The 25,017-nt window shown below is 38.9% G+C and overlaps 2 protein-coding genes across 5 annotated transcripts in view; one reads left to right on the top strand and one right to left on the bottom strand.

The window, feature by feature from the left end:
- Window positions 1-2,904: 2,904 nt before the first annotated feature.
- On the bottom strand, window positions 2,905-21,635 carry NDUFB5 (NADH dehydrogenase (ubiquinone) 1 beta subcomplex, 5, 16kDa). Of its 2 annotated transcripts, XM_006884030.1 has the most exons (6): window positions 21,512-21,635; window positions 12,668-12,756; window positions 10,375-10,441; window positions 9,353-9,414; window positions 7,432-7,538; window positions 2,905-3,025 (listed from the first exon to the last, which is right to left on the bottom strand). In XM_006884030.1, exons 1-6 carry the CDS (start codon window positions 21,633-21,635, stop codon window positions 2,905-2,907), a joined length of 570 nt encoding a protein of 189 aa, XP_006884092.1. The 2 variants fall into 2 exon arrangements, with proteins under 2 accessions (XP_006884092.1, XP_006884093.1); XM_006884031.1 differs by lacking the exons at window positions 10,375-10,441; window positions 12,668-12,756.
- Window positions 21,636-21,832: 197 nt separating this feature from the next.
- MRPL47 (mitochondrial ribosomal protein L47) overlaps window positions 21,833-25,017 on the top strand; it is a 26,510-nt gene continuing 23,325 nt past the window's right edge. For all 3 annotated transcript variants that reach the window (XM_006884029.1, XM_006884028.1, XM_006884027.1), the window contains exon 1: window positions 21,833-21,930. In XM_006884029.1, coding sequence (XP_006884091.1) covers window positions 21,833-21,930 — 98 coding nt within the window. The remainder of the gene's footprint in view (window positions 21,931-25,017) is intronic.

Below are 25,017 nucleotides of genomic sequence, written 5' to 3'. Positions count from 1 at the left end.
AAAAAGTTCTCTAAATTTTTTATGGTGGTCAGATTACCAGCATTTCTTACAATATTTTCCATGTTGATCTTTTACTACACTATAATAGAAAAAAAAAAGGAAAAAAAAAGGCGTAAAATAAGGAGTGAAATGAAAGGCAAGGTCTTAAAAAATTTAAAAAGATATATACATATGCAGCATCAGTTAAAGTCACTACTTTAAATGCTTACTTGCTTTCTTACTCTTAGAAAATGAAAGGTCTCATATATTATTATTCTTTTAAAAACATATTTTAAATTGGTTTGTATACAAAATTCATATATATTGTGCTTTATAATATCCTTCATTCACATTCTTACAAACATTCCCATAAATTGTGTTTATAATCACCATTGGACTATGCCCACTATTTCCCCATCTTTTCAGATTCCTGCTGGATCTTTCTCATTTCCCTTATCCCCTCCCTCCACCTACCAAACTGTGTGACCCCGTGATCTTCCACCTGCCTATCCTCAGCCCTCTGCTCCCACCCTCCCCCTCTTGGATCCTCATACACCTTTTACCAGTTATCTATTTCTACATAATGGTCTAACGCAGTATTTGTCCTTCTGAGACTGAGTTAATGCACTTAGCACAATGTTCTCACGTCTGTCTTATGTTAAGTAGTAATATTCAAAATCGTTGCTCCTGAGTGCTGCATAGTATTCCACCATATGAATGCACAATTTCTCAATTCATTTGATTTTGACTGGATATTTGGGCTGTTTCTATGTTCTTGTGATTGTGAATAATGCTGGTATGAACATTGGTGTAGAAATATTATTGCTTTCTTTCAACTCCTCCTGCAGAATAATGAAAAGGACAAACAAATGTCTTGGAAAAGTTACAAGCTGAGTGTTCCTTGGAGGCAAGGATAGTGAAACTTTGTCTCACACACTTTGTGAGTATGTTGTTAGTTAGGAGGGGCCAGGCCTTGGTAAAAGACACCATGCTTGGAAAGGTGGAGGATAAGCTAAGGCGGGAAAGACCCTCAACGTGATGGACTGACCCAGTGACTGTTACAGGACTCAAGCTGGTCAGAGATGAGAGGGTCAGGGTTCAGATTCATTGTTCACAGGATTACTATGAATTGTATTCAACTCAATAGCACTTATCAACAACAACTGGTTTGCAAGAAGCCCCTCGACCCACTCCAGATAGTGGTTTACAATCATTCTATATGGTGTTATTTTAACCACTGGACAGCCAGCTGAAAAGATGAGTTTCAACCCAAGTTCTATGGGGGAAAGATGAGTCAGTCTGCTTCTACAGAGGTTTACAGTCTTGAAAACTCTTTAGGCAGTTTTTCTCTGTCCTATAAGGTTGTTGAGTCAGAATCTATTCAACTGCAATGGTTTTGGTTTGAGTTCTTAGATTGCAGTTAAATCTTCTGCATAAAATGTATGAATATCAGAATGTGGCAGGGAGCTCTGATAGTATAGCCTGCTGTGCTTCTTGGAGGTTCACATCTACCACTGGCTCCTTGGGAGAAAGAGGGGCAATGAATGTTACAGCCCCTGAAACCTACTAGAGGGTCAGTTATGAATTTGTCTTCCACAGAGAGTATAGCAGTCCTCTTCTGGGGAAATAAGAAAATGCACCCACCCAGGAGCCTTTATTTCCTGTCTCATTTGTTTAGAAAGCAAAGTTGAATTCTCTAACTGGCCTTGAAGTGAGTACATTGTACAGCCATTGGCCTGACTTTAGAGAGACCTGGGTTTACTTTTCCTTTCACAAATACAATGATAGGCTTGAAATAACAGGCTTGAAAATCAATGCTTGAAGCTAACAGGCTCCTTTGAGTATTTAAATTATTATTTTTTTTAATATGTAAATATGTTAAATAAATGTTTTAAATGCATATTACTGTAAATACTAAGTATGTATTTAACTATCCTTAAACCATAGACTTCTTATTTAAAAGAATCAGATACACAACATCAGACATACAACAAGAATCACAACATCATCTTTTAAATAATATGCAAAAAAAAATCTTTAACACAGTACTGTAAATGCTTGATCTATAAGCAATCATTTTACCCCACGCAACAACTTCTGCAGTATTTACTTAAAAAAAGCACTGTAAGGAATCTTAAAAGACTGCATCTAGGAAAAATATACACTAGATTTTTTTTAAAAGTACTTAATGTCTTTGAGCTGTTATGCTGGAGAAGACTATTGAATTAACCATAGACTGCTAGGAAAACAAACAGGTTTGTCTTCGAGAGAGTGAAACCAGGCTGCTCCTTGGAGGCAAGGATTCTCAAACTTTATCTGACATACTTTGGACATGTTGCAAGGAGGGACTGGTCCTTGGAAAGAGTCATCATGCTTGAGAGGGTGGAAGGACAGTGCAAGAGAGGAAGACCCTCGATGAGATGGACTGACTTGGTAACCAGGGTAAAGGGGGTAGGTGTGTGACAACAAGGATACAGCAGGGTTCAGAGCTGTTGTACTTAGGGTCGTTAAGAGTCTCAGGTGATCTGACAGCACATAACAACAGCAACAACAAATACATGTGATTAAAAACTGAAAACCATAAACTTTAAAGATTGGCATTTTCAAATATTTTTTTCTTATGGAGTTATTTAAAAAATGGATTCGATACTTCTCATGCAATTTAAAATCCTAAGTACCACTGAATAATCCATAACACAAATGTGTGCAAGTTGTTACACTCCCTGACACTTAGCTGCCTTCAGTAGTTAAGTGAATAAAAGATTAAGTAAAAATTTGGAAATCAAAAGCCTTAATTGGCACCAGTACTGAGAAAGAGAGCAATGAGGAGCTTATTCATTGCAGAGAGAAAAAAAATACAGAACAGATTTATTATAATTTATTCTCACAAGAGAGAATACACTTTGTATTTGGAAAAAAATAAGATTAGTTGTCGGGAGTTGCTTTTGGAGAATGATTAATAAGTGCCTTATCAACAGTTGTATACTGATACCAGGGTCCGTCACCTCTCGCACGCATTAATGCTCGTACTTCTAGCTCCTTCAACCTGGAACAAATGGAGAGCAACATTGTGATTTAGTACTTCTCATTATCATTATCAATTTAATGAGCTCTAGAGCTCAAAAGAGGATGAGAGGCACACCCAGTTAATCATGGCTTTGTTCACAGCAGCAAGGAGTTGGAAACAACCTAAGTGTCCATCAACAAACAATAGAGAAGCTGTGGTATATTCACACAATGAAATACTACGCAGCACTGAAAAACAAGGAACTCATGCAATATTATTCAAAATGGGTGATCCTGGAGGACATTATGCTGAGTGAAATACGTCAGTCACAAAATGACAAATACTGCATAGTGCTACTGTTGTAAAACAGGACTGACATCGGGGTTGGGGGGAGACTGAGAAAGAAAGATGGGTTCAATAATGTATACTGCATTGAAACAGATGAGGGAGAAAACTGTTTTAAAAGGAGTATGTTATTAGGTATTTTTTGTCATGACAGGAGTCTAGAGAGAAGGCTACATGGTGGAGTGGACCTGGGGGGAGGGATTGTAAAACAATGAAAGAATTTTTCTTTTACTTTTCCAAGAGGGGAGTGTACTGGGTGGGGGGGAGGGTTGGGAAGGGAGAAAAGTGCAACAATGAATGACTGGAAATCCAAAGTCTCTATAAATTTTCACTGAAATTAATAATAAATCTAAAAAGAAAAAGAGGATGAGGTGAAAGCTGATCGGTAATGGCCTGAAGCATCTGGGTGATCAAAAGGATCTCAATTGTGGCAGGGATCACACAAGTACACAACTGGATTAAAAATTTATTAGTGATAGTGGGTGAGATTTACTATATGTAAACTATGCTCTGATTAGTTCAAATTTAAAGGTAGCAAAAGAAAACAGGAGTGGGTATATTAAAACATTTTGTTATATTTAATTTTTAAATAATAGAAGATGTGGCAATAATTGAAATGAATATATGTATAAAATGACTAACACGAATATGAAGCAAGTTCTGTGTGAGACTGCTGGTTCAATGGCAACTAACAACACCAATATCATTATCACAAAAGAAAAATACTTGCTTGTTGCAAAAAAAAAAAAAAAAATCAACACTCCCAAAGAGAAATGACAAGTTGGAAAAATATATCTACAACTAAAAAAAGAGGGTGTCTAAAGAAGAAAAAATGGGACATAGGGCAGTAAACGGCTCTCTGAAAGGGTCATAGGGAGTGAGAGCCAGCCCCTCACTGTCCCAGAGCAGAAAGCAGCTAAAGAGCAGAGAGCCCAGACCCATGGTCCCTCTAGAGCTATATCAGCAGCAGGAGGTTCTTTTATTTGTTGTTGACTCACAGTTGTGGATGGAGAATGGAGTTTATGAGAAAAGTTAAGTTGGAGAGTAGGGAAAGAAAAAGAGTATCACCCAAAACAAGTCCAGGTTTTAGCCCAAGTTCTAAGGCACAATTCCTCAATTAGTCCTGGATCTGGTTTCAGTTCAGTAGTTAAATCCCAATCATCCAGCAAGGTTTGCCTCAGAGCAGTTGTAAGTCAGCTTCTTTAAGCATCTGGCAAGAACAGCAAAAACCTTTAACACAGGGCTCCTCTGCTTATAACTTGCCATGGTTTCTCCACAATCTCTGTAGCAATGCACAGTCTCTCTACCACCATTAACTAGGGTCTTGCTCCAGCGTGGGAAGCACTCTTTCTCTTATCCTAAGCTCAGAGCTGTTGGTGATCTCCAAGACCATAATTAAGGTAGCTGAAGATCAGAGGGGGCTAACTTTAATGCCTAAAAACAGCCAACTTAGGGGAGTTCTGGTGGCCTAGTGGCAAGGAGCTGCAACTACAATCCCAGAGGCGCACGGTTCAAATCCACCAGATGCTCTGCCGGGGAAGGAGGGACAATCTCCTCCTGTACCAGTCAGATCTGATTTGACGGTACACGCACACACACACAAAAAACAAACAGCCAACTTTAGGCTAAGCTGCAAAGGGGCTCATTTACTAACTGCACAAATGAAATGAGCAATTTACAGAGAAAGAAAGAGAAACAACAACCAAAAGATACATGGAAAAAAATACTCAGCTTCACAAAGAAATCCAAACCTGAAATGATGATAACATTTTTAAACTATTATATCAGCAAAGATGCTTAAGTTTGAAAAACGAAACTTATCAAGAAGTATGGCAATAAGGACAGGGAGACATAGGAAAAAGAATGTACTGTGAAAGGACAGGACAAGTGGTGTAATTTTTTCAAGAAGAGTCTGGCAACCGATTCAGAACTAACAAGTGTATGCCACCTGGCTTATCTGTACCACTTCTGGAAACTTATATTCTACATCTATTGCACACCACTGAGTCAATTCTAACCTATAAGACAAAGCAGAAACTGCTCCTCAGGGTTTTAAGGCTGTAATTGTTATGGAAGCTGTTCATCTTTCTCCCTGTGAGCAGATGGTGAGTTCAAATGGCTGACCTTTTGGTTAGCAGTCAAGTATCTTAACTATTACATTACCAGAGTTCCCGAGAGATGCTGCATAAGCATGGGAAAATATGAGATAGTCACCAGAGTATTATGCAAAACAGCACAAATGTAGGAAGAACATAAATACCAAAATGGGAAACTAGTTAAAAATATTAAGATTTACCTAATGAAATATATGTTGCAGTCATACAAAATTTAGATAAATGTTATGGAAATATCAACAGGTATCTTATGTGAAATAAATAAAAAATATAAAAGAATGTTACTTAAAAAATTAACCCACTTGTATGAATGTATTTTTAAACACCTATAAGCTTTTCATTCACTTTTCTCCCTAAGAATATGCAAAAGAAATTATTTAACAGAGGTCACATTTAAAGATACAATTGCAAGAGTAAAGAAAATTGTGGAAGGGGATTAAAGAGAATTTGTTTTCATTCCAGAGATTCTTACCTGTAAGAGTTTCCTCCTGGAAGCACTTACTTGACTACGTCTTCTGGAAGATTTTGTTGCTACTAGACTAACCAACTGATAGAGATATGTATCTATGTCCATTCCAAAGAAATATGATCAAATAGAATATGAAACCATATCTATTCCATGTGTATGCTGAGAGGCTAGACTATAGAAGAAGAATGTGGTATCAAGATTAGAGGAAGATTCATCAACAACTTATGATACACAGATGACACAATTCTGCTTGCTAAAAGTGATGAGGACCTGAAGCACTTACTCAAGAAGATCAAAGACTATGGCCTTCAGTACAGATTACACCTCAGCAATAAGAATACAAAAATCCTCACAACTGGATGCACAGCCAATATCATGATAAAGGGAGAAAAGTCTAAAGTAGTCAAGGATTTAATGTGACTTGGATCCACTATCAACAACCATGCTGTACTTAGGGTTGCAATGAATCGCAGGTGACGCGACACATAACAACAAAAACATACTGATTAAATTATCAGAGAAGAGAGATGATATGAAAAGGAACTTGGCATCAATATGGGAGAAAGATTCTTTTAAGAATAGGTGATTGCAGGTAACACAACCTTGCTTGCTGAAAATAAAGACTACTTTAAGCATTTACTGAAGAAGGTAAAAGACTACATGCTTCAGTACAGATTACAATTAAATGTGAAGAAAACAAAAATCCTCATAAATAATATCATGATAAACAGTGAAGAAACTGAAGTTCTGAAGAATTTAATTTCACCTGGATCAACAAATGATGCCCATGAAAACAGCAGCTAAGAAAACAAACATCTTACACTCAGGAACTCTCCTTAAAATACTAAAAAGCAAAGATGTCCCTTCAATAACCAAAGTGTGCCTTGACATGGTATTTTCAATCAACACTTACGCACGCAAAAGCAGGACAATCAGAAAAGAAGATCAAAGAGAAAATGATGTATTCAAATTCAGGTGTTAGCAAAGAACGTTCTATTTACCAGAGATAGTAGGCAGATAAAGAGATCAGTCCTGTACACTGCACAGGCCCTTAGGAGAAAGTATGGACAGAGTCTGGCTTACTCTGCATACATCATCAGCAGGGTCTAATTGCTAGAGAAGGACATCATGCGTAGAAAAGTAGGAAAGCAGAGTAGAAGGACGATCCTTACAAAGAAGCAGTAACACAATGGCAACAAGAATAAGCTCAGATGTTGCAACGCTGTGAGGACAGTACAGCAATAATAGCAGGAACTACTGTCATGAGCTGAAAGTGACTCGACGGCACCTAACAATGACTAAAGACTCCTAGTCTCCAATTCATAATCTTCAATTAGGTAAAGTCTCCTTTCTACCTTCATTTTTTTTACATGGAGCATCCTATAGTGTTCAAACAGTCTTAAACAATTTTCTTTCTTTGAGTTTGCAACACAAAATAAGAATTTTCTTGCTTGCACCTCCCCTCCTCTTGCCCCTCGCTTTGGTTTTTTTTTGTTTTTTGTTTTTTTTTTACTTACCGTAGCTCAGCCTTTTCAGCTTCAATTTCAAGGACAGCCATTGTTTTTTCATAATTCTTTTCAGGACAGTCATAGAAAGTACGGGCAATCCATCTTGAGATAGGATGCTATAAGAGAGGAGTCATTTGAAATCTGAACAATATTTGGCTTTTCTTATGGTTTACCAAATCTACTAAATGCCAGCAACTTTCATTATTTTAAACATTAAACAGTAGATGGATGCTATTTTTACCCCAACTGTAGAGATAAGGAAACTACAAACTTATACTGCTAGTAAGAAGTGGCACTTGGACCCAAACCTGGCCTGTCTTAACTCCGAAGACTGCACACTCACCCATTAAATTAAGCTGAATGTCTTAAGTGTAAGTCTAAGAGCCAGATCTACAATTTGATGATCTAAAAAGAGCTCTTTCCATCAGTTAGCAAAGATAAACCATATGATTCATCTCTTCCAAAATATCTAATAATGGAATGTTTCTTTTCTAAACATGTTGTTCAGATAATAAACATCAATTCTGTATTTAAGACCATCTTATTAAACACATGACATTAATCAGCTCTGTGAACAGTTCGTCTCTTATTGCCTAAAATTACCGAAGAGGTGAACTGTTTTATGGAGATGATTAGCATCACAATGTATTTTATATGAATATTTGTAACATGTGAACCCACCACAATAGCAATAAGAGGGGAAAATATATCTATGTATCTTGAACCTAGAAATCTTGAATGTGAAAACTGTTCAAGTGTCTAAGAGTCAACTGTCTCAACCAGATATATGCATACCCATGTTTATTGCTGCACTGTTCACAGTAGTGAAGAGATGAAATAACCCAAGTGCCCATAAACAAATGAATGGATAGGGAAGCTGTGGTCTATTCCATAATGGAATTCTATGCATCAGTGAAAAACAAGGAACTCATGAAGTATTATACAAAATGGGTGACCCTGGATACTGAGTGAAATAGCTCAGTCACAAAAGGACAAATACTGCATAATGCCCCTGTTATAAAACAGGACTGACATTGGGGTTGGGGGGAAACTAAAAAAAGAGGGGATAAATAACGTACACTGCATTGAAACAGATGTGAGAAAGGAATATATGATTAAAAGGAATATATGATTAGGTATTATTTTTATGACAACAGTCCAGAATAAGAGCTGCATAGTAAAGAGGAGTGAGGTGGGGAATTGTAAAACAATGGAAGAATTTTTTTTTCCCAAAGAGAAAAGTGAACTGGGGGAGCGGGTGGACAGGGAGGAAAACGTGCAACAATGAATGAATGGAAATCCAAGTTCTCTATAAACTTTCATTAAAATCTCAACTAAAAAGAAAAAGAAAAAAGAGTCAACTATATCCCAGTCAAACTGGGATTTTAGACTATTCTGGAGGCTAGAATCCCTAACCTTTGTGTTGTACAAGAGTCAACTCTGTCAGATCTCTCCCATGACTTTGAACTTAGGATAAAATATGACTATTATTTTCTATGACTTCTATTTCTGCAAAAGAGAAGAAGATCCACAATGAGACTGACATAATGACTTCAGCAGGTATGTCAGTGATGACAAGGATGGCACAGGGTTCAAGGGGTTGCTCTAACTTGATTTGAAGTCATCTAAGAATAACATTACTTGGATAGGTCAAGAACACATTTCAGGGTCATTCTTTTTTTTTTTTAGGGTCATTCTTTTGAAAACCAGAAACTTGGACTAATGAAAGCACTGGGAAAAAAGTACTGAGAGAAGTTGCTTATAAAACAGAGAGAGAGAGAGAGAGAGAGAGAGAGAGAGAGAGAGAAGGGATCATCTATTTACTTGGTATCAAAAACTAATACAAAAATTTTAAATTGCTTAATAAAGACATTAGCAGTGCATTGACAAGAAACCTGACAGAAAGACATTTTTAATGTCTTATACTAACCTTGTAATATTCCCAATGTTCAGGGATATAGCCTTCTGGAATTTCTGCTAATTCAGCTTCACCTAATAAGAGAAGACAGCAATGTTCAATTTCAAAATCAGATGTTTACAGTATTTCCCTGAAATAATCTTTAAACTTTAAGCCAAAATTATCCCCTTAAGTCTTAAGATCAAATTACAGTTTAGCTCAACTAATAAAAGTCTGCTTGAACACTATGCTTTTTCAAGGTCTGTCTGGATCAAATTATAACCAGCTTAAAGATCAACTTCTTGTCGTTTCAAAGAACTCTTTTTTTTTGTAACCAACAGAAATATGATGTTCTAAGTTCACTTCAATCTGGTTAAAATCAGTGAGGTATTCATTCACTAGACATATTTTTGATGTCTTTGGTGTAAAGGAATTATCTAAAGACATTCCTTCTGGCTTTCTCTATTCCTACTAGATAAAAACATTTCACTCTGCCGGGAAAGGAGGGACAATCTCCTCCTGTACCAGTCTGATCTGATTTGACAGTACACTCACACAAAAATTAAAAAAAAAAACCAAAGAAATCCCACAACATTTCAATATGCAAAGTTCAAGAAGTACTGTGATAGACTTTCTCAAAAAATCTAATGTTTCCAGTGACTGACAACTGTATTTTTTAAAAGATGATTATAATTTTACCAATTGCAGGACAGATTTTTTTTAAAAAACACAACTCTCTTTCAGTCTCTCTCTTTCTGTCTCTTTTTAATCTCTTCCTCAGATTCATCAAAGCTGGTATAGGGATATGATGAAGAAGAGGCTTTCTAAAGCCTTCTGTGTGGCCTCTACATGGAAGCAATGACCCCCACAGGTTTTTGGAGCAAAACACAAGGTATGTTAAAAACACATTTCACACTATTGCAGATGAAGATTTATATACTTAAAATTAAATCTCCACGCTTAAGCTTGTTATTTGATATATAACAGCTATAGTTTCACTTTTAGTAAGGTGCACATGCTTTAAAATTTACCAACTAAAACTGTGGAGGACTTACCAATGAATACATTTATCAGAGTTATGCCAATTGCTACTGGAATCCCAGTCAACAAAATGTAGAATTTCTGTCAAGAAAAAAAAATTTTTTTTCACATGACCATTTTCTAACTTTCTCTTTCACTACTCTCATATGTATTATTATATTTCTTATAAAATAAATTAGCCAAATTGGAAATGTAGTATCAAATTACTGATTTTTGGGGGGCTAGTTTTTAAGTGTCTATATAGGGTGTTCTGGTGGCCTAGTGGCAAGAAGATGCATTGCAATCCCTAAGGACCGCAGTTCAAGGCCCCCAGCCGCTCTACAGGAGAAGGATGGGCAGTCTCCTCCCATGTGATGAACTGCATCTGAAAACCTGCCAGAGGGTCAGCTATGGGTTGGTTCTGACTTGACAGTAAACAACAACAACAAAAAAATTTATAATAAAGGGGCTTTGATGGCACAGTCAGAAGGGAACTGTGCTTTTGAACATGAAGGCCAAGATGGAGAAAGATGGGTAATCCAAGCTCAAATTGAGCTTAATCTGACAGCAGCAAAGGTATTTTAGTACCACAGAGTCTACTGGCATAATCTGTAACATGTTGGTTGATAACTAGAAGGCCAATTGTCCAAATTCACCACGATAAATATGGGCAGCATCTTCTGGTGTAAAGATTTAGAGCCTCAGAAGTCCAAGGGAGGGTAATTATGATTTGGACTTGGGTTGATGGCAGTGAGCTGGGTTTGATTTTTTAATATTTAGTACCAGAAAGAAGGTGGAAAAGTAAGAATTAAGAAAAGTCTGTAACTTGAGGGATGTAGAGGAAAAAATCGATTGACCAGAAATAACATCAGTGAAGCATGATGCTTTTAATTATGCAATTATACAGATATAATACAGTATGTGATTAACAGTAACAATGGATTTTCATCTTTTGGTTATAGCAATGTAATTAAGATTAGAAAATTTTACATAAAGAAGAGGAATAAAAGTACCAGAGAAATTTCCATCACCATGCTAGGAGTTGGTTATGCAAGAAAACTAGGACTTCAATAAGGGGGGTGATAAGCACAAGAGGAGACCGCACAGAGCTCACATGGTGATTTATTGCTTTAGAAACAGTTTGTTCTGATAGTCTTGAGACACAAAGACAATGTGATTATTATACTGCTGCTAAATTATAACTGCAAATGGGCATGCTTTACTTGCTAAAAAGAAAAAAAATCAATATTCTTGATTTCATAATAATGCTTAGAAAATATGTAAACAAATTAAGAGAGCAACCAAAATGAAAAAGCAAACATTAAACTCACAGTCACTGAGCTGATTCTGACTTAGAGCAACCCTACAGGACAAGGCCGAGAAGATTTCCAAGGCTGTCAATCTTAACAAAAGCAGACTACCTCATCTTTCTCCCTTAAAGCTGGTAGGATTGACCCACTGACTTTGGTTAGAAGATGAAAGAGTAACTAACACAGCACCACCAGAGCTCCTATAAAAAGCAACATATATATAGATGCCTTTGAGTTGTGGTGCTGGAGAAGAGTCTGGGACATACCATGGACCACCATGAAAACAAATAGGTCTTTTCTGGAAAGGATGAAACCAAGTTTCTCCTTGGAGGGTAGGATTTTGAAGCTCTATCTCTCATACTTTGGGCATGTGGCCAGGAGAGACCAGTCCTTGGAGGAGGGCATCATGCTCAAAAAGGTAGAGGGACAGTGCAGGAGAGGAAGACCCCAGATGAGATGGATTGATACAGTTACTAGGGTAATAAAGGTAGATGTGTCCGAGTCAGTGAGACTGGCTCAGTATAGGATAGGCTTCAGAGCTGTTGTACATAGGGTCGCTCTGAGTCACAGGCAATTTGACAGCACATAAAAACAACAACAAATTAAAAACCAAGGAGCTCTTTATATACAGAAATATTTCAGTGAGTTCTATAACTTAAAGAATATTTTAGTTATACAAATAACTGAAATGATTCTGAAATGAATCTATTTTCAAAGTTTTCACTTTGCAAATCTTGTTCTTTTTACACTGATTTAATTTTGAAACTCCATTATCTTGGGAAGAAAGGAATGATTCAAGTTTTATCTTTAACTGCCATAATTTTCTTAAAAGTTTGCTTAATTATGGAAAGATTGAGTAACATATTTTAGTAACATTTCAGTATCTTCTGAGAAAAGAAATATGAATTTATGAAATAAAATAGTCTATTAAATATGTTTCCCAAACAGGTAAAAAGAAACGTCCAAAATTCCCAACCTATCTGTAAAGAGATCAGTTCAGTAAAAGTGTTTAACTCACTAGTAAATTTAAAAAACGCCTGTCATAGAATCCAGAAGGTTTGATGACAAATAGTCTTTTCCCATGGTTTCCACTGTGTCGAACAGGAGCTGTAAACAGGAAAACATTCCCTGTTATACAAAGTTCCAGCAGGTACACTGCTACAGGTTAATATAGACAAGGTTTTAATACAAAACCATGTTGTTGTTATGTGCCATCACATTACCTGTGATTCATAGCAACCTTATGTACAATAGCCCTAAACCCTGCTCTAACCTGTGCCAATCTTACTGTCTCTGATACACCTACCCCATTACCCCAGTCACTGAAACAATCCATCTCATTGAAGGTCTTCCTCTCTTGTGCTGAACCTCTACCCTTCTGAGCATGATGTCCCTCTCCAAGTACTGGTAACATGTCCAAAGTATATCAAAGGAAGCTTCAGAATCCTTGCCTTCAAGGAGCAATCTGGTCTTACCCTCTCTAGGATGAACCTATTTGTACTCCTAGCAGTCCATGGTAAATTCAATATTCTTCTGCATAGACACACATAAAAGTTTAATATGAACTGAAAAGTTTAAATATTTTTCCTAATTTCAATATTATGTTTAGGGCACATCTTTATACAAAGATAATCAATGTTATAAACTACACCTCTCCTCATTAAATGATGTTAATAAAATAGCTAAATAATCATTTCAATTTATTTTAGCAGCAAGCAAAGAAGTAAGATATTCTTGGCAGGTCAGGTATGTTTACATCTGACAAGTACTTGCTAATATTTCTAAAGGAAGAAATTTAACTTAAATTATGACAAGACACATGACAAGGCAATATACATTAATATACATTAGATGGAAGTGTCTAACAATTAAAAAGAAATACAATTTAAAAAATATTTACTGAACTAATTGTCAGTTCAAGACTACAGCTTTCAGTATAGATTGTATCTTAATATCAAGAAAACAAAAGTCTTCATCATTGGACCAATAGGCAACATCATGACAGATGAGAGAAAAACAAGGTGTCAACTATTTCATTTTACTTTGATTCACTATCAACTCCCGTGACGGCAACAGTTAAGAAAACAAATGATGTGCTGCACTGGGAAAATGTGCTATTAAGGACCTCTACAAAATGCTAAAGAGTAAGTGTGTCAGCTTAAAAACTAAGGTGCACCAGACCCAAGTGTATTTTCTACTGCTTCCTATGCATCTGAATGTTGGACAAGGAATAAGAAAGCTCTAAGAAGAATCAATGCCTTTAAATTGTGGAGTTGGCAAAGAGAACTGAGTATCACTGTGGACTGCTAAAAGAACAACCCAATCTGTCTTGGAGGAAGTGCAACCAGGGTGCTCCTTAAGACGCAAGGATGGTGGAACTTTGCCTCACATACTTTCGGCATGTTGTCAGGAGGGGCTCTTTCTTAGAAAAAGACATTATGCTGGAAAAGGCAGAGGGCTAGTGAAAGAGAAGAAGACCCTTAACACAAGACAGATTGACAGAGTGACTATCAATGGACTCAGGCATGGTGGAAATCAGGAGGAAGATGCTGGATAGGGCAAAGTTTCAATGTGTTGTTCACAGGGTCCTCATGACTCATGGTCTACCCAAAGGCACCTAACAACAACACAACAATCTTCAGTAGGAATTTAAGTACCTGCAAACGTTTATCCTCTATTTTGGCAAAATTCCTTTGTTCTTTACAAATATCCCAATATTAAAATCCTCCTCCCCCAGTTAGAATTGATTGTTGTCTAGTTGGAACCAGCTCAGAGTCGACCCTCTCCTAGGTTTTTTAGAGGCAGTAAATAGCATGAGAGGAAGGGCCCATCTTTCTCTCACAGGGTAGCTGGCGGGGTCGAACTGCCTTTGGGCTGGCAGTGCAATTTCTGTCACCAGAGGCAAATTTACTCTGAGGTTTTCTTTGAATATTCTTTCCTGGAGTTCTTGGAAGGTAGTCTAAGCCCTTTGCAACTTGTTAGAAACTGAGTTGTGATGTTAGAGAAAAGTACTGATTATGGATTGCCAAAAGAATAAACATAAATGTCTTAGGAAAAGTGGATCCAGAGTCCTTGGAGGCAAAGATGACAAAACTTCATCAGTTATACTTTGAGTTTGTTGCTAGGAGAGGCTATTCCTTGGAAAGGGACATCATGCCTGGAAAGGTGGAAAGTTAGTGAAAGAGGAAGACTCCCAATGAGATAGACTGACACGGTGACTGCAGCAATGTTCTCAAGTGGGTCAGATGTGATAAAGATGGCACAGGAGAGGACAGAGCTCAAGGACCTTTTGGATAGCAGCTTTAACTACCATGCCACCAGGGCAGAAAAACGTAACAAAGAAACAAAACTAGTGCAGTTAGTAATGCAAACTGCTTGCTTTTCCTCCAACTCTTAAGCAGCCAACAGTCATCATTAAAACTCTTATTACTAGAACTGCTGTAAAATCTTTTCCCTAACAACATTAAACTCCAGTCAGATGTTCTGAGCTTTCATAATTTGTTTGATGTAAAAAATATTAGAGTGAACACTGCTTACATCAAAGGGACTACTAGATTTTCTGGAAATCAAGAAACGTCCACCTGTCAATAAATAGCCTTCTACTTTCTCTAAAGCCTGCATTTCTGTTACGTATTTATTATGTAGAACCCTGGGTAATGCAGACTAAATGCTCAACTACTAGCCAAAAGGATGACAGTTCAAACCCACCAAAAGACTCGTTTGGAGACAGGCCTAGAGATATGGTTCTAAAACCATACTCTTTGTGTATGGGTTTACCTTGAGTCAAAACTGACTCCACAGCAACTAACAAAGTCTCAACGGAGAATCTGGTTGGTACTAAAGGTCAACACAATCAGCTGCTAACCAAAAGGGTGGAAGTGAGTCCACACCCAGAGGTCCCAAAGAAGAAAACACCACCTTGAACTCAAATTCACTGCTGTCAAGTCAGAACTGTCCAGTGGGTTTTCAGAAGCTGTGAATTGCTTGGGAGGAAGTTGCCCATTTGAACTTTCATCAGTACAATTCCCTAGGGACTACACCACCAGAGTTACACCCCTCAGAAGAAACACCTGGTGATACTCTATAGGGCACATTCACACATGACCACACCACGCATCTGAGTTGATTCACCTCCAAGAGAATTTAAGGCTTCAATAAAATTTTTTTTAAATGCAGTGGCCTAAGGAAAGTCACTGAGTCTGTGGGTACTGTGAATCTGCAATGATCAAATAAGGTAATGAAGGAATTTACTGTGTCTCAAAGACACAAAACTCTCAATCATCTTCCCTATGCCTACTCCTCACTCATCAGCTATCAAAGCCTCGAGTCTATGATTGAAACTCCATTTCTTCACATGCTCTATCAGTTCACTGGCTTAAGTTGCAAACATCCCCTGTAGGTTGTACAGCTTTCAGAAAGATCTGCCTAAAACACCTAAAAGACGTCACCCTTTTGATAAAATATTGTAATTCTCTGGTGGTAAAGATGTTAGGTTAAGATACTCTGGCTTTGAATTTAATCTCTTCTCTCCCCAGATGTCGTTGCTTACGCTTGGTTTCCAAGATATGACAGCCTAAGGTACAAAGCCACTAAGTTCTCGAACCAGGATTTGAACCAAGGTGGTCCAACTCCACACAAAAAGGAGGGGGAAAAGAAAAAAAGGTCAAAGGGCAAACATAAATCTTTCATTCTATAGTGGAAGCAAAGGTTTCATGTGCAAATTATCTCTGAAAGCCAGATATGCATGTATGAAATATAATTAAAAAGAATTAGTGCAGAGGGTCAGTTATGAGTCACTTCCAACTTGACGGTAAATAATACTAGAAAACTGAAGGAACTCTGGTGGCATAAAGGTTAAGTACATAGTTGTTAACCAAAAGGTTGTCAGTTCAAACTTAGCAGCTGTTCCTCAGGAGAAAGGCTGGAGGTCTACCTCTGTAAAACTCTGTTGCTGTTAGGTATCACTGAGTACCACTCATAGCAACCCTATAAACAACAGATCCGAATCTTGCCCTATCCTGCTCCACTTCACTACTCTAACATTGTCTATCTGTGTTTCATTGATTATGCAAAGGCATTTGACTGAGTGGATCATAATAAACTGTGGCTGACTCTGAGAAGAATGGGAATCCCAGAATATTTAATTGTGCTAATGCAAAACCTATACTTGGACCAAGAGGCAGTAGTCAGAACAGAGCAGGGTAACACCGCATGGTTCAAAATTGGGAAGGGCGTACGCCAGGGGTGCATCCTGTCTCCATACCTTTTCAACATGTATGCAGAACAGATTATCTGGGAGGCTGGGCTCTATGAGGAGAATCGTGGCATCAGGATTGGTGGAAGATCTATCAACAATCTGCGTTATGCAGATGACACAACCCTGCTTGCTGAAACTGAGGAGGACCTGAAGTACCTGCTGCGTAGGGTCAAAGACTGCAGCCTTCAGTATGGACTGAGGCTCAATGTCAAGAAGACAAAGATTCTCACCACTGGACCAACTGGCAGTGTCAGAATGGATGGTGAAGAGACTGAGATTGTTCACAGCTTCAGTTTGCTTGGCTCCACAGTCAACACTCTTGGCACCAGCAGTCAGGAAATCAAAAAGCGTATCGCGATGGGAAAGTCTGCTGTTAGGGACCTCTCTAAAGTACTCAAGAGCAACGGTGTCTCTCTGGAGACTAAGGTGCGCCTGATACAGGCCATGGTCTTTGCAATGATGCCTTTGAGCTGTAGTGCTGGAGAAGAGTACTGAATGTACCATGGACTGCCAGGAAAACAAACAGATTCATCTTGGAGAGGATTAAACCAAGCAACAACTTGGAGACAAGGATTCTGGGGCTTCGTCTGACATACTTTGGACATGTTGCCAGGAGGGACGGGTCCTTGGAGGGACATCATGACTGGGAGGGTGGAGGGATGGCGCAGGAGGGGAAGACCCTCTATGAGATGGATTATCTTGGTGACTGGGGTAATGGGGATGGGTGTGTCAGAGGCAGTGGGCAGTGTGGTTGGCGCAGGATAGAGCAGGGTTTAGGGCTGTTGTGCATAAGGTCGCTATGAGTCGCAAACGACTCGCCGGCACATAACAACAACAACAACTGTTAAGAGTCACTGTGTCCATCCACCTCCCTAAGGGTCTTCCTCCCTCCATCATATTCTTTTTCAAGACCCCATTGAGCCCTTGCTAACATACCCAAGTATGTGAGATGAGGCATCACTACCTCACCTCCAAAGAGCATGCTAGCTGCACTTTCTCCATGACATACTTGTTTGGTGTCTTGGCAATCCAATGGCTATTCTGTATTTTCCCCCATCACCACAACTCAAAGGGATTAATTCTTCTCCTGTCACCCATATTCATCATGCATCTTTTAAATGCATAGCAAGTAACTGAAAAAAACAAAAACAAAAACAAAAAAACCCCATGGCTTGATTCAGGTGCACTTTAGCATTTAGGAAAGGTCCTTGACAGCAGATTTTTCCCAACGCAACATGCCTTGTGATCTCCTCACTGTGGTATCAGGAGTGCTGATTATAAATCCAAGCAAAAATGTCAATCTTTTCTCCATCTATCATGTTTCCTATTAGCCCAGTGGTGAAGATTTTGATCTTCTTGATGTTGAGACGTAATCCATACTGAAGGCTGCAGTCTCTGGTCTTTCTGCAGCAAGTGCTTTAAGTTCTCTTCACTTAGTTGTTAGGTGATATCCTGTCCACTTTAGCTCATACAGATCTAAATCTTGCCCAATCCTGCACCACCCTCACTGTGCTCAAGCCCACTGCGGCAGTTATTGTGTTAATCTATTTCTTTGAGGGTCTTCCTCATCTTCTCACATCCTCCACATGATATCCTCTTCTAGAGAATGACCCTCCCTGAAAGCACAACAAAAATGTAAAATGAAGTCACACTACTTTTGTCGCTGAAGAGCCTAATGACTCTATTTCTCCCAACCCATATTTGTTGGTTCTTTTGGTAGACCATATACTCTTTAACAGCACCACAATTCAAAGGCATCAGTCATTCTTTTTGGTTCTTCTTAAATCACTGTATAAATTCCACAAGCATAAAATTATAGCACCTGAAAGTACCATGGCTTGCATCAGGTACTTTTTGTTGCTTCTTGTTGTGTACAACTGAGTTGGAACTGAGCCATAATGACTTTCCAGCAGGTTTTCGGAGGCAGTTAATTGCACAAGGGGAGATTGCCCAACCTTCTCCCTTGGACCAGCTGGTGGATTTGGGATTACAGTACAGCTACTTAACATTAGGCTACCAGAGTTCCCTAGGCACATCTTCAGACTTTAAACTGACATCCTTGTTCTTTGGCCCTTTAATGAGAACCTTGGCAACAGATTTGCCCTATGCAATTTGTCTTCTGATTTCTTGACTTCTGCTTCCATGGGAATTGTGTGTCCAAGAAAAATGGCATTTGTTGTTGTTGTTGTGTACCTTTGAATAGCATCCGACTGGTGCAGGAGGAGATTGCCCCTCCTTCTCCAGCAGAACATCTGATGGATTTGAACCACGCACCTTCAGGATTGCAGTGCAGCTTCTTGCTACTAGGCCACCAGAGCTCCCTGAAAAATGACATTCTTGATTCAATCTCTTCTCTACTTATTGCAATGTTGCTTCTTGGTCCAGTTGTGAGGACATCTTCATTTTTTGCAAGCAATGTTATGGCATCTACACACTGGAAGTATCTCATCAAGGCAGTTGTAGTGACCTAGTCATCTGAGTTTTACTGTTGGAGAAAGTACTGAATGTCCCATGGACTGCCAAAAGAACAAATGTCTGGGAGAAAAGCAACCAGGGGTGCTCCTGAGAAGCAAGGCTAGTGAAATTTTATTCTACAACTCATCAACAAACTGTTATGCAGATGATGCAGCCTTACTTGTTGCAAGTGAGCAGGAGTTGAAACAGCTGCTGCAGAGGATCAAAGATCACAGCTTTCAGTATGGGTAACATCTTAACAAAAAGAAAGCAAAAATCATCACCACGGGGCAAACAGGCAACATCATAACAGAAAAAAGACAGAAATTGTAAGACTTCATCTTGCTTGGATCCAGTCAACATCCCTGGCACCAGCAGCCAGGAAATAAAAAACATGTTGCATTGGAAAGTCTGCTATTTTTGGAGTGGAGGGACCATTCCAAAGTGCTGAAGAGCAAAGATGTCAGTTTGAAGACTAAAGTGTGCCTGACTCAAGCCATGGTTTTCTCAGTCACTTGCTATGGATCTGAAAGTTGGGACAAAAGAATTGATGCCTTTGAGTTGTGCTCAAAAGGTGCTGGAAAGGAGTGTTGAATATCCTACGGACTGTTAAAAGAAACACAAGCATGTTTTGGGGAAAGTGAAGCCAAGGTGCTCCTTGGAGGCAAGGCTAGTGAAACTTCACCTCATATACTTACGGCAAGTCATTAAGAGGGGCCAGTTCTTGGGAAAGAACCTCATGCTTGGAAAGGTGGAGGGTCAGCAAAGGAGGGGAAGACCTTCAGTAAGATGGACTGACACAGTAACTACAACAGTGGGTTCAAGTGTATCAGAGAAAATAAGGATGGCACAGGATAGGACAGGGCCCAGTTCACTGTTTATAGGGTAGCTATGTGTCTTAGTACACTTAAGAGCACTTAACAACAACAACATTAGGTTTAATTAAATTGTACTAGAGCAGGATTTAGAGAGGATCTGTGCAACAGAAAATTACTTTAAAGATTTTTATCAAGAAATGTTAGCATAGGTAGTTCTGTAACATGTTAAAATTCCTGCTAGAAAACTATTAAATACCAATCATCCTTTGCATCAGTCTCTCTGCAATTGTTTCATCATGTGAAATAGTACAATTCAAATTACCGAAGGAGAGTTACAGGATAGTAAGGCTGACACAAGGTCTTTTGGTTGAAAAGTTTCAGTTCCTGAAATAGGGTAAATACTAAATAGGGTAAGTTACTTACCGAATATTTCTGATCAAGAAGATGAATTCTTTTCAAAGTCTTAAAACAGTGGCTGGTGCATAGTGAGTATGCAATAAATAAATAAATGTGTTGGCAACTGTTATTAGAAGTAATAGTAAATTTATTCAAGGTGCATTATTTTTGTAACATTTGCATCTCTCATGTCTATGAATTGTAACTAATACATTGTGACTAGAGGTCTTTGAGACAGTAAGACAGAATATAAAGCATCTGATGTGATGCTATTTTATCTTTGGAAAGCAGCTATAGTCTCCAATAGACTCCAAAAGGCCCTCCAGGGGAAGCATTAAAACTCACTCTTTTGGATCCTGGGTACTTTTGTCTTTGTAAAAAATTACTTAAAACTGTATTTTAGGACTGCATAAACAGAAAACATATAAAAGCTGCCTGGATTCATGAACCCATACTCATTAAAACCATCATCTTCTTTTGACTTCAAAAGAATTAAACGGAACACATTTTCTGAACCTCTGAAAATATGCCTAGTTGGCTCTGAGCCTCTATTTAACCGTTAACATCAGTGGGCTGCTCCAGCATGACTGCTCATCTTGCGAGACTGGAAGAACCTAATGCAGGTGGAATATACAATAACTCTGGTGTCTTGGAGATAAAAGGTTCTTATTTCTATCCTCGCCTGGGTTTAGTTTCACCGGCAAAGTAGGGCCAATCGAAGTGGTGAAAAACAGTGTTTTGCAAAGCTTATTATCGCTTAAGCATAATTAATCTGATGACTTCAATCTCCTCACACAGCCCATGTATGCTGCCTCTCCATTCAAGCCCCAAACTCACAATTTCTCCCCCTCCGGCTCCCACCAAGGTCACTCGGAAGGTCCTCCACCTCTCACTCTGCGCCCCTTGCTCGTGCCTCCTCCCAAAGGCTAGTACCCACCGGCAGTCTTCGGAAAGCCACGAGTGAGGAGCCCTCCGAGTCCGAGTCGGGTTCCCAGGTGGCGGCCCGATAGAGCCGCCAATGCCGTGACCGAAGCCCGCTGCAGTAAGCTCATGGCAGCCATAGCTACTCCGGGCACTCGGAAGAAGAGCGGGGAGTAATGGGAATGGAACGAGTCAATTCAACAATGAGGGCGAAGGCAAAAAGAGGCCATGCTGAGTGAGGGCAAGCTATTTCCTCGTTCCTCTCGTCCGAATGGCTGGAAGCAGCGGAAGTAACCCTTTGTTGGCGAAAACGAGAGTTGCTTAGGTATGTGGAAAAATGGCTGCGTCCTGTTTGGCAGCTGTTTGCCGAAGAGTTTTAGCCAACATCAAAACTTCCACAGCATTAATATCCTCTCAGACCCTTACTAGTCCAAGGTAAGCGGTGTGCGGACTAGGCTTGTCTGCCTTTTCAGCTTTGAGTCTTTATTCGCAAGATGCAGGGAGCAGCTCAGTGACTCCATGGCCATCTGCTTAGGCGGCGAAGCGAAAACCCCTTTCTCCCTGAAGATTGAGTGACCTTGGAAAAGTTGGGTATCTCAATCCCTTCTTGAAACAATGTTTGTCACCTGCTGAGGACCGTGCTGCACGGGGGTTTGGTAGGCGCCCAGTATTTTGTTAAACCGAGTTATAGACGCATGAGCTGTGCGAGGAGATTGAATTCATCAGATTAGATTGATTATGCTTAAACGAAAATTAGCTTTGTATAGATCGTGCTCTTGGGCTGGGTGGGTTCAAAGAAAGCTCTTTGTAGTCAACTGCATAGTGTGTCAACGCTAAATGAATGAGATTTTTTTTTTTTTTTATTAACAGCCTTCTGTATTTCTAGGTTCTGGTAATACAGATTATCCAGTAAACTTGGTTAACTAAAATAGTCTAAAGTCATTCTTTAGGTTGGGAAAATAACATTCTACATGTGGTACTTATTTTGAGATATAAAGGCAGTTTGTCTTTTGCACAGGTCGATTTTCTTTAGTACTTTGCCGTGTTTATGTTCATTTTCCTCTATTGATACTTGTCCAAAGTGAGTTGAATTTTATAAATGTTATGTGCTGTTGAGTCGACTATGAATCATTGCGACCCTATGAACAACGGCTCTGCACCCATACCCTGTCCTGAGCCAGCCTTAGCATCTCTGCACCTTTACCCTGTCTCTGACACACCTGACTCCATTGCACCAGTTACTGTGTCAAATTCAGCTCACCCGGCGTCTTCTGCACAGACCATCCCACCTTGCTAAGGACTGGTTCCTGAAAACAGACCCAAAGTGTGTGAGGAGGAGTTTAAAAACTTTGCCATAGCTGTTGTTAGGCTTGCTTGAGTCAAAACCAACTCAGCCGATCTTCCACAGCGTTTTTTAGAGGCTTTAAACCACAGGCGAGGAGAAGCCCATTTTTCTCCACCTGAGCAGTGTACCTTCCAGTTGGCATAGCAATTCCTTACCACTAGGCTATCCGAGTTCCCTTTATAAATCATAGAGTATGCCAGAGTCATGTTTATGTTCTTGAATGCACAATTTTTTGAATGTTATGTGTTATTGATTAACCATAGAGAAAAGCATCACTCTCTCTTTTACAGAGGCTCAGATGGTGAGGAAATGTGGTCAGTTGTCTCTTCTACTTCATCTTTTTTCTTAAAAAAATAGCTTGAGCTTTTAAAATTACTGTTGTTGTTATGAAATAGATATCTGTTCATTGCAGGCAATTTGGAAAAGTGGATGTTTTAAAGATAGTAAAAAGAAGTTAGCATTGTGTCCCTCAGTTTCCAAGAGTTAAATCTCTTGCAATTTTTAAAACTTTGCGTATACATATGCATATAAATTAGTGTTGTTTTTTTCTTCTACCATTGCTTTCCTACATTTTAATTTTCAAGTTTTTCAAGTAAACAGAAAAACACTGGACCCATCAACAAACGAATGGATAGAAAAATTATGGTACATTCACACAGCATTGAAAAACAGTGACCTTATAAAAGGTAATAAAACAGGGTGACCCTGATAGACATTATGTTGAGTGAAATATCTGCATAATACCACTATTACAAACTAGGACTGGCATGGGGAGGGTTGCAGGGAGACCAGGAAAAGAGTGGATAGATAATGAACACTGCACTGGAACAGATGAGGGGAACAGTTGTCTGAAGGGGATATATGATTAGACGTATGTATAACAGCAGTCTGGAACTAGAAGTGCATTGCAAAGTGGACTAGGGAGGGGAGTGGAGTGGGGAAGGAGGAAAATATGCAACAATGAAAGAATAAAAAAAAAATTTAAGAAAACCCCAAAACATTATGTGTACTTATCTGAGCACTACTATAGACAATAAAAGATACCTTAAAGTGTGTGTAAAAAAACAAAATCCAAAGCACTGGACTTCTAACTGCAGAGTTGGTGGCTCAACTCTACCCGGTACTCCATGGAAGGAAATGGGCAGTCTCCACACATAAAGATTTACCCAGCCTTGGAAACCACACTGAGAGTCACCAAGAGCTAGAAGTTATTCAGTGGAAGTGAGTCTGATTTTGGGGTTGATTATTATCCTACACTCAAGAGAAAGATGGGCATTCTCCTCCTTTACTATTTTTAACCTCTGGAAATCTACTAGATGGCCCGCTGTAAGTTGGTTTCAACTTGACAGCAATAAGTTGAGTATTATAATTTTCTAATTTTCAGGTCAGATATCCTCAATTATCCTAATAATTTTTAAATTTTTTTTCTTGTTTCAAGATCTAATCAAGGATCACTTACTGTGTATAGTTAGTTGGTATGTTTCTTTAGTTTCCTTTACTCTAGAGTAGTTCTTTTTTTATAATTTCCCATAACATTTTTTTTTACAAGATTGGTCTTTGCTGATTATCCCTCTTTTAATATTTCTCTGTTTCTTCTAACTTGTTGATAATGGTTATCCACCTTATGACTATCCCATATCTGCCGAGTAGAACTTCTGCACAGAGCAGCAGAATATCAGGTCTGTGTTCTGAAGCACCTCTGGGTTATTAGCATTCCATGTTGTACCTGAGCACGTTACATTTTTGTCAGGCATACAATGTAAATGATGCATTTCAAGATTTTGCTTTAAATAATTTGCCTAGGTCATTAGGTATTCTTAGAAACATGATTTTTAAATTATAGTGGTATATCTTATGTTGTTGTTGTTGTTATGTGCCATCGAGTCTCTTGCGACTCATAGCGACCCTATGCACAACAGCCCTAAACTGTTGCTCTGTCTTTTGCCAATCGCACTGTCTCTGACACTCCCATCTTGATAACCCCAGTCACCTAATCAATCCACCTTGTAGAGGGCCTTCCCCTCCTGCGCTGTCCCTCCACCCTCCCAAGCATGATGTCCTTCTCCAAGGACCGGTCTCTTCTTACAACATGTCCAAAGTATGTTAGACAGAGCCTCAGAATCCTTGCCTCCAAAGAGCCACCCGGTTTAACCCTTTCCAGGACAAATCTGTTTGTT

This window comes from Elephantulus edwardii, unplaced genomic scaffold (genome assembly GCF_000299155.1).
Source record: "Elephantulus edwardii isolate Elephantulus edwardi_28Jun2011 unplaced genomic scaffold, EleEdw1.0 scaffold00031, whole genome shotgun sequence".
NCBI classification, from domain to species: domain Eukaryota; kingdom Metazoa; phylum Chordata; class Mammalia; order Macroscelidea; family Macroscelididae; genus Elephantulus; species Elephantulus edwardii.
Note: the sequence above shows the minus strand (reverse complement) of the source record. Positions and strands in the feature narration are given on the sequence as shown.